This window comes from Drosophila virilis, chromosome 5 (assembly GCF_030788295.1).
Source record: "Drosophila virilis strain 15010-1051.87 chromosome 5, Dvir_AGI_RSII-ME, whole genome shotgun sequence".
Lineage (NCBI taxonomy): Eukaryota > Metazoa > Arthropoda > Insecta > Diptera > Drosophilidae > Drosophila > Drosophila virilis.
In genome coordinates this window covers 23,638,488-23,652,368 of record NC_091547.1, presented here as the reverse complement: position 1 = coordinate 23,652,368, position 13,881 = coordinate 23,638,488, and the positions used below count along the sequence as shown (strand labels likewise).

General features: G+C 41.0%; 1 protein-coding gene across 4 annotated transcripts in view; it reads left to right on the top strand.

The window, feature by feature from the left end:
* Positions 1–13,881, top strand: part of Pgant9 (polypeptide N-acetylgalactosaminyltransferase 9) — a 71,013-nt gene that overhangs the window by 33,747 nt on the left and 23,385 nt on the right. For all 4 annotated transcript variants that reach the window (XM_015174174.3, XM_015174176.3, XM_070210238.1 and 1 more), the window contains 3 exons: positions 5,287–5,655; positions 5,725–5,889; positions 7,650–7,843. In XM_015174174.3, the coding sequence (XP_015029660.1) occupies positions 5,287–5,655; positions 5,725–5,889; positions 7,650–7,843 (728 nt within the window). The remainder of the gene's footprint in view (positions 1–5,286; positions 5,656–5,724; positions 5,890–7,649; positions 7,844–13,881) is intronic.

Sequence of the window (13,881 nt, the reverse complement as noted above, 5' to 3'; positions counted from 1 at the left end):
TTTTATCATTGTGTGCAATAATAAATTGCATATACTAATATTGGCAATTGACAACTTTCGTTGCGCTTAAACCAGCAACCTCTCATTTGTTAGTCTGACGCTCAACTATAAGCTATAGTACCCTTTTTTAAGAGGTTCATTTAAAGGTTCACTGCAGACGAGTGAATCATATCAAACGTGGGAATCCTATCTTTTTGTTAACTTAAGAGCAGCTATAAATTCTTCGTTGCCGCTGACATAATTTATGGCCTCATCAGAGTACAATTATGCTATGCGAGCAAACCCCCTTTCGGGCCTATGCTTTAGCCACCAAGATTAGATACTTTTGATGCCAATGAATTTTCCGACACTAGCACGTTTTGCCTGCATGGCATTCGCCTAACAAATGTGCAACATTAATATTTATATTGAAATCAGTTCCAGATTAACCACATTTCTCGCCACATCCATCACAGTTAGTGGCTCGGCGTCCCGCACCACTTCGCGCCCATGTTGGTTGATTCGCAACTTGTTTTTCTTCATATTCGATTATTTTCCACTCTTCTTCTTGGCTTGTAATCCTGTAATCAGTTTTTGCTAATCTTTCGGCTCTGTCTGTGTTCCCATTCAGCCGGTTCGCACTTCATTTTCACGCAATCGTAGTCCACTAATTTCTAGCCAGTCTCGCTCTCTTGGTCTCTCTCTCTCTCTCTGTCTCCCTCTCTTGATCTCTCTCTAGTTCAGGATTGCATTTTAGGTCAGGCATTCAGGAATCGAACTAAACTTATGGATAATCACACACGCGGCTTTGCCTGTTCAGAAACTGCTGCCGTCTCCTGTCGCCCCTGTTACCCCTCTTGCTTTTGCATGCCTTTAAGAAAATTTCTAACAAGTTTTACAACAATGTTAAAGATGCCAACGGCGACAACCACAACAACGCGAGCCGGAGAATCTGCACTTAACAAGTTGCAATTGTTGCCAAACAGCATTTTCAATGGCAGCCCGTTTAACAGGGTGTGTGTGTGTGTGTGTGTGTCGAGCGGGGAGAGGGGCGTTGCCTTTTGGAGTGGTAAATAGAGAGACCAAACTCTCATGCCGCTGTCAAGCGAGGTATTCGCATTAAGCATATTAAAACAATAGCAACAACAACTCGACCACTAATCAGGCACAAAACCTTCAATAGTTGGGCCCTCGGCGAGAAATTTTACTCAATGGGCAGACTGACTGACTGAACGTCTGACTGACTGACTGGACTCACTTGCCTTTTGTGTTTTAGTCAAATCAATGAAGCAGTCAGCCGTAACTTGAACAAGTGCTGCAGCCAATTCTATTGGCCAAGACGCCGCTGCTTGCATGTGCTACACGCATTTAAGATTGCATCTGTTTCTGAGTGGACCACGCATTGGAGCTGGCCGCGTGTCGTCTTTACTGGCGTGACACGAGCACGCCTAACTACACACGACGTGTTCGTTTTTTTTAAATCAAAGATCGCGTGTCCGTGTAGAGTGTGTCACAACACGTAGATATTAAGAAGCACATGGGATGGACATAGCTATTCCTATTTATATTCCTATTCCTAATCCAATTCCTTCGCCTACCTAAACTAAGATCACACAATGCTATATCCATTAACTAGCCTCTTACTTAAAGTCCTAGTTCTTTTGGTGCTTGAACTAAATGGAATATAAGTGTTTTGTTTAGAGTATATATTCGATAATCATAATACATTTTGTTCTTGTTCTGAGGGAATGGAGAATTCTTGTTTTGCGATTGGAGTATCCTCAATCTACATGAAAAACTAGAAATATATTTTAAAAATGAATTTTGAAAAGGTATTATCTGTTTTAAACAAATGCAGAAGCTGTTTTCTGCACACGTGAGACACTTAAATTTGAAATTTTTTGAACCGGTCTCTAATCTCGATCTCTGGACTTGTGAACAAAGCTCAGAAACGCATGTATTGTATTGGTTTCGTGTCGTGTCTGGCATAACTTCGACACGCTTTCATCTCTATTTCCCGAAGGGCTTACCGTCTGGCAGTTTCACACAATGCACGTATTTGCAATTTCGCATATCATGTTTGCATCTCTTGCGCAGCCTCATCAGCAACAGAGGTGGCAAAGCTACAAGTTGTTGTTGTTGTTGTTGCTGTTGCAGTTGTTGTTGTTGTTGTTGTTGTTCGTTTGCTATTTGCTGATCCTGTCGTGCAGCAGTCGCCCCGTGGCGTCAAAATTGTGTGCAAGCCTACAACGTTTACCAACACTCGACCACGCACATGAGTTTGCAGTCCCGGCTGCAGCACTAGTTGCTCCATCTTCTGATTCCTGTTAACCGAAACAGCCATTGTCTGTGGCTATGACTGGCTTGGTGCTTGCTGCCTTGTGTGTTCATAGCTGGTAATTAGTGTTGTTGTACTTATTGCTTGGCCTTGGGGCGCCTACCACCAAAAGACGTGGCCAACACGACGTTTATCGCGCGCACGCATCAACCAGGCAGGCAGGCATGCCGGCAGGCTGGAGTACACTCGTCCAGTCAGTCACCTATCCAGTGAGTCAGTCAGTCATTCAGTCAGTCAGTCGAGACGCCGTCAAGCTGCCTGCCTGCTGGCCATGTCTTTAATACGCGCACTATCTTGATCTTGGCCAGGTCTGCCGGGCCTGGTTGTCTGTCCTCTTGTACATATTTTTTTTCTTACAATTTAGCAGCGATAATGATTTTGTACATACAATGCAAATGCCACGCCCATTCCCGCTCTGAAGAAACTGGCGAAATGCCTCTGGGAACAGCTGCTTCCACAGCAGATTGATTGCCTGCGTCCAGTTGTTCCCCCCGTTTTTAATCAATGCTTATCCCCTGCCATGTTAATAACATAACGCTGATTTGAGTGCGTCTCTGGGTGTGCGTATGTGTGCGTCTATTGTCCCTATTTGGAGTCCCTAGGGCAACCCAGTATCCCACTTGCCCACTTGCCCACCTACCCGCTGCTATACATTTCGCAAATAACGCTACTTTGGCATATTATGTTCCTTTTATGCTTTATGCCGGCACATGCCGGGCCAGCTTGTTTAGGCAGTTGTTGGTGGGGCGCCTCCCAGGCATTTGTCTGTGGCACACATTGCCACATTGCCACAGCTCCACCCACAGACGCTCCCTCTTTTTGTCTCATGCAGCTCGCATAACGGACGCTTTATAGCTTCCTGTCACGCTCAGGCGTGTCCCTGGAGCGCCTCCCCTGTATCCTAACCATTATCTTCCTCTCATTTCCCTATTCGACTTCTGGTTGTGTCCATAAACTGCCGATAGATATGAAAATTATATAGATGGATAACGCATATGCCGCCGCTGCCGCAACTCGATTGTTTGTACAGTGAACGCTCGCAACATGTGAAGGAAGAATGAAATTGAAGTAGATTTTGATTTTATTCCAGCCCAAAAGTTCGAATTTCTTTATAAAAATTCGCCTCTGGTTGTTTTTGAAAATCTTGCAGTAAAGTGCCTTTTATAATTTTCTATTACTGAGCTTTTCGTTAAGCACGACCGCTCACTGTACAATCTGAAATGGTTTTGTTTTATCATTTCAGTAGAGTTTCTATATTTCGCTATGCTATAATTGGATTGTGCTCAGGTGGCTACATTTGAATAGCGGCGCGCCGTTGGAGTTCGTGCTTTAACATTCCATGCTGCGCTATAAATAAGTGAATCAATAAAACACATTAAAACCCATAGAGCCTGGCTTCATATCCTCCAGCTGCACCGTCTGCAACTTCCCTTTGCGTTCCCTTTTTTTATTGTTTTTTTCTTTTATGATGCGTGTGTGTGCACGCGCGCAGCATGCAAAAATGTTCATTACAACAAATAACAGTTGAGTGTGTCGCTTAGTCCTTGCTAGGGTTTTCTTGGAACAAACGTTGCCCTCCGCTGCCCCCTCAGACCGCCTGGCACCCGCGTGCATATCCCGCAATGAAGTTGTAACTACGACAAATCATAAAATTTATGTGCGAATCCCCCTCCCTACTTTTTCTAGGCTCCGCTTCTATGCCCAGTTTCTGCTTTAATGCCTTTTGTTGTGAGTCCAAAAATTTATCGTCGCCTGATTGGCCTCTTGGTTTTCTTCGGGTTCTTACCGACAGTCTCTACTGCCACATCATAATGTGGCCAACTTGGTCTGGGATTGGGACTGGGACTTAGGCTGGGCTTTGCTTTTATCGCTTTTTATTTAGCAGACAGCTTTTTATGTTTATTGAAATGATTGTGGTAATTGAAATGTTTTTCATTGTGCGACACTCTCGCACAAGCACACACACACACTCACATACTCGCACACGAACAGCGCCAATAAGTGTCACTTCTGGCTGACAAATCTCATAAAAAGCAGCAACTGGCAGCCGGAACAGAATCATATTTCCATGCAAATGCAAATAACAAGATAATATAATGCACACACAGTGAGCACACCAACACACACAGCAACAGACAGGCACATACAAGCCCACACACGCCAAGCAGCAGAAGAACTCATCGAGTGTATGCAAGATGCCACAGAGAACACGCATACGCACCGTTGCACACTGCTACAAGAGCTAACAAATCGCAAAGCTATAAAATGAAATCAGTAACATTTTATTGGTTAAAAACGTTTTGCTTTGAAGAGTATTGTTTTTATTTTGCGTAGCATCAGATAATATGCAAAATATTTTCATAATATATACAAAATATTAAATAAATTTAGAGCTGTTGCTTTGAGTAAAAATTATCTTAATTAATGAAGAACAAGATTTACATTTCACTTTTTTAACATTATAATTAAATGTTCTCTAAGCGCACTTGATAACAAAATTTGTTTGAAATGTATAAAGTAAAATCCTATAGATTAAATATAGTCACTTTTTTAAAATGCTCAAAAAGTAACACTTTCTTAGTGTTCACTTAATAATATTGTATTCGTACGACAATATAGTAGAATCTTGTTCTATACTCCAAACTTTACTTAAACAAATCAAATATCATTTGTCCCACTGTGACTTTGGCTGGGAAATTTGCAAACCGAAGCATTTTTCATGCACGACGCTGATGATGACAACTTTTCATGTCAAATGCATTGCGATTTATCATCGCCGAGTGTCACATGCTGTGCCAGTCGTAAATTTCATGCACAACAAAGCAGCAGCAGCTTCCTTTCGATCTACCCAAGCCAGAACCCATTCTAACATAAGTCCTGGCAATTTTAAGCCAAATCAAGCAACAACCTTAACCCGTCACTTATCTTTCTCTCCCTCCCTCTCTCTCTTTCTCTCTCTGTGTCCTTAGATAAAAGCGTTTTGGATGCGCCTGTAGCTAATCTTAATGATAATCCCGGTGAGCTAGGCAAACCTGTGATTCTGCCCAAGGATATGCCGATAGATATGAAAAAGGCCGTCGACGATGGCTGGACAAAGAACGCCTTCAATCAATATGTATCCGATTTAATATCCGTGCATCGTTCGCTGCCCGATCCGCGCGATGCCTGGTGTAAGGATTCGGCACGCTATCTAAGCAATCTGCCCAAGACCGATGTCATCATTTGCTTCCACAATGAGGCCTGGTCCGTGCTGTTGCGCACGGTGCATTCCGTGCTGGATCGCTCGCCACCCGAGCTGATTGGTCAGATTATCCTGGTGGATGACTACAGTGATATGCGTGAGTTATTGTTGTTTTGTGAGGGAGACATAAATATTAATGGTAATCACCGGTTCTTGCACTTTGCAGCACATCTCAAGAAACAGTTGGAGGATTATTTCGCCTCCTATCCCATGGTGCAAATTGTGCGTGGACCGCAACGCGAGGGCTTGATACGCGCTCGCCTCCTGGGCGCCAAATATGCCAAATCTCCTGTCATTACCTACCTGGATTCGCATTGCGAGTGCGCTGAGGGTAAGTTTGGAAGTGGTTAAAAACCCTGTTCTTTTAAATATTTAGGAATTTTGCATATTAACTGTAACAACAGTTAACAATAGTTAGTTTTGGCAAAGCTTACTATTGGACAACTATATCATAAAACCTTCATAAAAATTCATTAACCAAAGAAACAGTTTTTCTATTTGGAATAAATATGCCTAGGGTAGTTAAAGTTCGGCATTCCTTAGCCAACCAAATATTTCCTCCTGTCTCACTAAATTAGCTCGCGCTGCCCAAAAGTATGCAATTGTTTTCTCTCCCCTTGGTTCATGTTTAATGCAACATTTAGAAATTGTTGCAAATTGCTAAAACAATTTACAATGTTTCTAATTGACTGATAAATTGTTGGCATTGTTTTCGTTTGTCTGGCCAAATTAATCGTAAATTAATTATTTAATTAGACCACAAATCGCGAACACACATTTCAAATATTCAGTTTGACTCCACAAGAGCAAAAAAGCAAATAAAAAAAAAAGAAAATAAAATAAAATTAAATTGTAACCAATTTTTGGCTGGGTCGCTTTAGGCGCATTTCGCAAATCCCCAGCGTGCCATCAATTTTGTTGTTACATTTGATAGCCCAAAGATGAGATTCGTTTCGGCCAACAACAATGTTGGCAATAAAACAAAGCCAACTAGTAAATCACTTAATCTTCAGTTTTGCTGGTCCCGGCACTCGAGCGTTGATAGCGCTGATTGCTTTGTACTCGTCTCTTTTGGCCCAAAAATTTCATTTTGGCTAAGGGAAAATGATGGAAGGGCCGACACACAATCAATTTTGTTTATTGCACACCAAATCGATGAAACCAACAGGAAGAAAGAGTGAGAGAGAAAGATAGAGAAAATACTATCGAAAAAACTTACTTCAAAAAATATCATGGAGAAAAACTTTCGTTTCAAAGAACGTGCACAACATTGTTCTGAATGTGTGTGTTTGTGCGAAAGTTGTGCGCTAAAAGAAAACAATTTTTGGTCTTTTCACTTGATGTTGGCGCTGTCATCGTAGTCGTCAATGCTGATGATGAATGACACGGCCAGGCGAATGAGCCGGACACGAACAGTGCTAGCAAAAGCAATTAAACCGAGCTACAAACCACGGCATTCACGTAGTTGCTATAATATACTGTAAAAGGCTAGCCCGAAGAAAGGTTTTTCAAGGAAATAATTATTTACTTGTTTGCTTTAAAGTCGAAATATCACATATCGAGTATCCAACGGTGGGTTGAAAATTCAGTTTTTTTTTTTAAAAACTGCACAATGAATGGGTAGCATATATATACTTTAAATACAAGGGTATAATGATATAGCATATTTATAATTAAATTTAATATAAAAAGCAGAGAGTATTTAACTTTCGACAAACCCTTTCTTTATTATAGCGAACAATTCAATTATATTACTTTACATACACCTTCCAATTTTACTTTGCAACAAATTCAATAATTAATTTAAGAGTCTTTGTGTATATCAAAATTATCTGTATAATATTTTTCATTCATTTACCTACCTTTTCCTACCTACCTTTCCTTCCCTTTAATCATTCCACAAGTAAAACATGCAGTTTTTCATCTACTTATTAATAGTTTTTCTATTCCTCAATAATCTCTTATTTTACTCACATACTTCTCATTGTTGCCATTCCATTTATCTTATCACTTATTTAACCTGTCAACATTCTTACTTGACAAATCCAGAACTAAAGTCCTCTCACTCTCTCTCTGTCTCTATGTCCACAGGTTGGTTGGAGCCGCTTTTGGATCGCATAGCCCGCAACTCGACAACAGTCGTCTGTCCCGTTATTGACGTTATCGATGATACGACTCTGGAGTTTCACTATCGCGACTCCAGTGGAGTCAATGTGGGCGGCTTCGATTGGAATTTACAGTTCAGTTGGCATGCGGTGCCGGAACGTGAGAAGAGGCGCCATAACGTAAGTCCAAGCTTATTAAGTATACGCCCCATACTGGCAAATTATATATATACATTACACCGTTTACCGCCAAACAGCGACCACATTGAAATTTTCAAACAGTTCAAATGTGGGCGTTGGGTGCAGTTTTGGGCGCTTTTTGCGGCGTGGCGCGTATTTATTTAAGCACATGCCATTATCCTGCTGTCTGCGTTTGTGTGTGTGGGTGTGTGTGTATTTGGTTTAGCCATAGTTGGGTTAGCCGAACTAACCCCAACCTTTGCACGGTATACCAAAATTCCGTTTTGCAGAATTCGCGCACACAACGGAATACATGAAGCCGCTTAAAGCGCTCGAACGTGACTACGGCGGAATGTGAATGTTTGCCGTGAAGTGAATGTGGCCATCAATGCAAACACACATATACACACACACAATCAGCCAGGGCTGTTGGTTATGATATGGTTGTGTCGTAGGTTCATTTGGGATTTTCTATTCAGCTTTTGCCATGCATCTCACCACAGTTGAAAGAGAAAATAAATTCATGCTAAAATTAAATTCGAGCGAATATAGCATATTTAAGCAAAACCGAACAGCTAATAACTGTGGGAAAGCAAAATCGTTTACAGTATTCCCTTAATTAAAAACTCTATTCAGTGCCTTAATACATAATCCGATATAGGGGCTTGAGTGAAGGCAAAGCAAAGTAAATTCGATAAATGTTTGAAATAATTGTGGAAAATCGTAATATAGAAAAAATCTCTGTGAAGCATTCTAATATTCAAGAGAAAACAAATTGTTTTAAGCACTCAGTCGTAACAGTCCCAATGCCTTGTCTGCGAAAACCGAAGAGAGAGCTTTATTTGATGAGTAAATTATCTAAATTCGTGATATTAGAACATTAATTGCAGTATATTCAAAGAAATCTCTCATAACAATAATTCGGAATCGACCAAAACCTAGTTTTATTTAGTATTCATTTTTCTACACCATATCATATTTATATGTTAGCGATCAGCTTGTCTTATGCAGTTGCTCTAAGTGCGATTCTTTTCTAAAATTAAATTTCACATTGTGTGAAAAATATGTTGATTTTCAAATTTTAACACCACAACCAACTTTTAGCGGCGCTTTTGTTGTTTCAGTGCAAACAACCAAGTTGGTTGTGTGTGTGTGTGTGTGCCTAAGTAAACTCAGAGCCCGAAGACCCACATTAAACATGAAATCGCATAAATTCGTATTACCTGTTTATACCTGGCTGACACCTGACGCCTGACAGCTGTTGAAGCTGCCCGCAGGCGCTGAGGCCTGACAATTATGCTGGCTTGTTCACATATTTGGCGAGGATTAAAGTGGATCTGAAATGTTCGTGTATTGCGGGTGTTCTGAATGGTTTGCCAAACACTCGAAATGCAATTTCAGTTGTTGGCACCCACACACCCGCACACTCCCACACACTCGCGCACATCCACTCTACCGCATGTTGCAAATTTTGATATCCCTCCACATTTGTCAAGTGGCCAAAACTGTATTTTGTTGCGCACTTGAAACGAGAATATTTCCTCATCACGCTTGGTTCTGCTCATTTTTGACCGCATTTTGTTGTTGTTCTTTAAATGTTCTCTGAACATTTTAATTAAACAACTCGCATTCATTCTTAATTACAACATTTGTGCTTAAATACGAGAAATACATATAGCCTGCGTGTAAGCGATATCACGCATACGACGCGTTAAACCGGCAGAAATATTATGCGCAAATTACATCAGAACGGCTGGTCCTTTGGTGAGGCATCAGGGTGTCAAAGAGCGCCTAACTGCAATGAAAAGCCAAAACTGTTAACAGCAAACTCTTGACTGCTGCTGCTGCTGCTGGGACTGTTGTTGCAGTTGCAGTCGCCGTCGCCGTCGCCTTTTGCGGCGTAAATATCTGGCATAATTGTTTTTACAAGCGCCAAGGGAATTTATGAGAACATTGTTGCCGAAAATCCATGCCACACTCGTTGCACAGGGATCGCCTGGTTGGGATTTGGGAAACGGAACACATTTTCATGGATGTTGTTGCTGCTGCCGCTGTTGTTGCCACTTGCCGCCTGCAGCTGTACTTAGCAGCTAAATCAAGTAAAGCATTTCCTGAGCACCACATTGGCAATTTGCCGACTGCGAAATGGGAATGAGCCATAAATGTTGCCTATGGCTGTCTGTGTGTGTGTGTGTGTGTGTGTGTCGACGACGACAATGATAATGGCTGCCAGAACTAGGCGAGCGGCGCAAGAAGCATCTATGAAACAGAAACAAAATCGAAAGAAAAATTTCTCGCATCTGCGACAAAATGCAATAAATGCCAGTGAAAAAGTTTCCGCTGCTGCTGTGACATCAATTGAAAAGCCTTTTTATACCCTATACCCATAGGAAAAGGGCTAAAAAAGGGTCTATTGAGTATTGGCCAGGTCTGTTGTCTGTTTGAATGCGATTTCAGAGAGCTTAGTATATATGTTCTTGCATACCATATGCAGATCAAGCAGAGCTACAAACCCCAATGAAATGGTCGAGGTTTTGATTTACTTTATAATTTCCTGTTCTTCTGCAAATATAGCATTCGAACTTATTTTCATATAGATAATGCGGGCTACATAAGATATCTACATAACATTGGCTGCCATCAAATATATTGCGATAAATCCAATCCCGAAGGTTGTTTTGCTCAAGCAGACCAATATTAAATACATTAAGCTTAACAACTAGGTTCGGTTTTTATTTCAACAAAATGGAGTTCAGGGTTCGCTTTGGCAGCCTTGGGACAAATATATTTCGGCTTTTTGATGATTTAGGTAATCGGCAAATATTTAATTTAAGCCTTAGTTTTTTTTTTAGCATATTTCGGATATTAAAATATATGCAGGCACCAAATTTGCAAATAGTTAACTTTGTCTACTCTACCAAAAGTTTTTAATTTTAAAAATATATAATCTTGATTTTAAGTACGTATGCACAATTGAACATCATATAGAAACCATGGTAAATGCAAGGCTTATAGATAATAAGTATAAAAGTTGTTGAGGGTTAAGTTTTCTTGGCTGTTATGAAGCTTCTTATAGAGCGCCTTCTAGTCGGGCCCTCTCAGCTAGAAAACTCTTGATAGCTATACATTAAAAGCCCGCATGCACTTCTAAGCACTGGCAACCTGAAGCAAGCGCAAACGGAGCATATATCCTGGTTGTTGGGTTACCTTTAGGCAGCTGTTGACAGCCTTAAAGCCGGCTCTCAACTTTTGCAGTGTGTCCAAAAAGTTGTAACGATGGCAACAGCAGCAGCAACAACAATAAACATCGCTGGAGGTGTTGTGCGCGGCGAGGTGGTATCAAAAATACATATTCGTTAGTAGCTGAGGCCCCGCTCGCCCCTTCGCAATGCCCCTTGCCTTGCGCAATGTCCCGGCCAGCTGCCAGCAAAAGTTGCGTCAGTTGTGTTTGTTGTTTTGGAAGCGTTGCTTTAGAATCGATATATTTGAAAAGCTTACTAGTTAAAGTGTGGTTGTGTGCGCGTCTGTGTGTGTGCGTGTGTGCGTGTATTGAGGTATCCAAGACATGCTTTTGAGAGTGTGTGTGGGGTGTGTCAGGGGGGCAGCTGCCTGATTACACGTGAGTGACGCTGCCAGCGCTAACGGCTAATGGATTTGGCATTAAACTTGGCAGCTGCCATTCGCCTGGCTGCCCAGCCCAAACGCTCTGCCCCTCTGACGTTCCCCTCCAATCAGCGAATTTGGCAAAATGCTCAACTTTTGCCATCGAATTTGTTTGCCCCGTTTAAGGTTGAGTCCAGAGGGGGCGGCTGCTTGAGAATAAATCAAACTCTGGGCAAATTGTGAGGCTCGTGTTGAGACGACTTTAATGCCGTCTCGTAAATAATATTTAAACAATGAGAGCGCTTCTTTTGTGCGCAGATCTCGAGCATTTTATGGCAAATTCGCAACTTGGAACGAACTTTTGCCAGATTTCTATAACATTTTTATTGCCATTCTTTTACCAGCCGCATTTTGAGTTACCTGACGGCACGCAGTTGCCTGCCACCTGACACGTAGACTTCTTCTTCTTCTTCTTTTTATCCTTTTAACTTGTTTTTTGACATACATTTTTATGAGTCCTGGGTGACTGTGGGTGGCTTTGAAAACCCTTTAAGGAGTTGTGTAGAATGTGTTTTTGCAGACATATTAAATTAAGATATTTTCTATTATAATAATGCTGGAACATTTGTACATAGAATGAATCCAAATTTTTTTGTTTCTTTAAAAGTTAGCAAATTTTAATGTTATACATAAACTATCAGTTATCGAATCGGATTAAAACGCGAAATATTCTCCCTTCTGCTTAAACGTGCTTCAAAAGTTCTTAAGAATCTTGAGTGTAAAAAAACGTAGTAGAAAGAATCCTCAAATCATCCCTCAATTTAAGATAGTTTTCTCTGTTAACAGTTATATTAAAAGACAAATATATATTAATTTTAAATTTACAAATAACTTTTTCCATGCTAAAGCTGAAGAAGGAAAAACTTTTCCTAAGTCAAGATGTGATAAAGAAAACATTGCTAAATTGTGAGAAAAATTTGTAATTTCATAAATTGTTTAACCAATACTGAGCAAACCTGATTGCTATCAACTTTTAATTCAATTAGTTGACGGCAGCTGCTGAGTCTGTATCTAAGCCATCGTTTACTTGTATTCTCTGCTCGCAACAAACAGTCTTGTGTGTTTGCCTGCTGCTGCTGATGTTGCTGAAGCTTATTTTTCTAAAGTGTACTTCTGGGCGCAACAAATAGCCTACAAATTGCGAGTTGAAAAATATGCAAAGCGAAGCATTTTAAGTGCTGCAGCAGAAATTAGCTCTGAGGCAAAAAATTGCCGAAGCGCACAAAAAAAAGCGGAAATAAAAATAAACTAATTCAGTCAACGCTTTCGGCTGCTAACTAAAAATAATGAAACTGCTGCTGGAGCAGCCAGCTAATCCGTTCGCGTTTGTTGTTAGTTTTTGCCCAAACTCAGGCAAATATACAAAAAGTACACACATGAGCACAACACACAGAAATCTCAAATAACCCAAAGGACTCACAACAAAAACAACAGCAATTTCATAAAAATCCCAGAAAACGTGTGAGTGGAGTGGTGTGTATGTGGGCATAGAAATAGTAATCCAATTATTTGTACAAAAAATATAACTCGGGTATGCGCCGCTGTGGCGGATACGCAATATGCGTGCTCGGCTACAGCCGACAACGCTCATACGCCGTGTTGGCCAGTCCCTTAAATATACATTTGAGACTATAGAGCCGGGGACTTTATGCGAGGCACATACACATACAGACTCTGAGAGTGAGAGAGTGCGCAAGTGGAACAAGTACCACTCACAACCACACACGCGCACACACAGCACTTTGATAAACCTCCCCCCGCAACGCAGCTTGTTCAAAAAAAAAAGAAGGTAAAGTTTACCTATAAAAATTGTTTTGGCTGTCGTCGTCTCTTATCCTTATGTGCATGTGTAATGGGCCTGTGTGGATAGGTAAATGGTTTCTAATACCCCACTCACACACAGACACAGATACAGATACACACGCATACACATTGCACGTTTCATTTCATTTCTTGCGCTTTAGGTTTATGCCATTCTGATTGCCTATGCGTGCGTTTTGTGAGATCCTTTTCCATTTTTACTTTACGTTTCTGCTGTTGTTGTTGCTGCTGCTGCTCATATTGTTGTTGTTGTTGTTATTGTTGTGAAATCGTGCATAACATGAAGCCAGAGCATTTTTGCCTCGTTGCGTCGAGTGTTTTGTGTGAGCTCTGTAATACGCTGCGTATGCGAAATTTTCTGCCTTACGCCCCAATGACAAATGTTGAGCAGTCAATTTACAAAGCATCCTCACTGTTTATGTGTGTGTGTGTACGTGTAAGTGTGTTTGGAAGGCGTGGGGGACTCGTAACTTGTTTTGGTTCTCCTTTAATGTTAAAGCCGATTACGCTTTTATGTCAAAGTCAATTGGATTTTAGCATCCATCACAGCACAA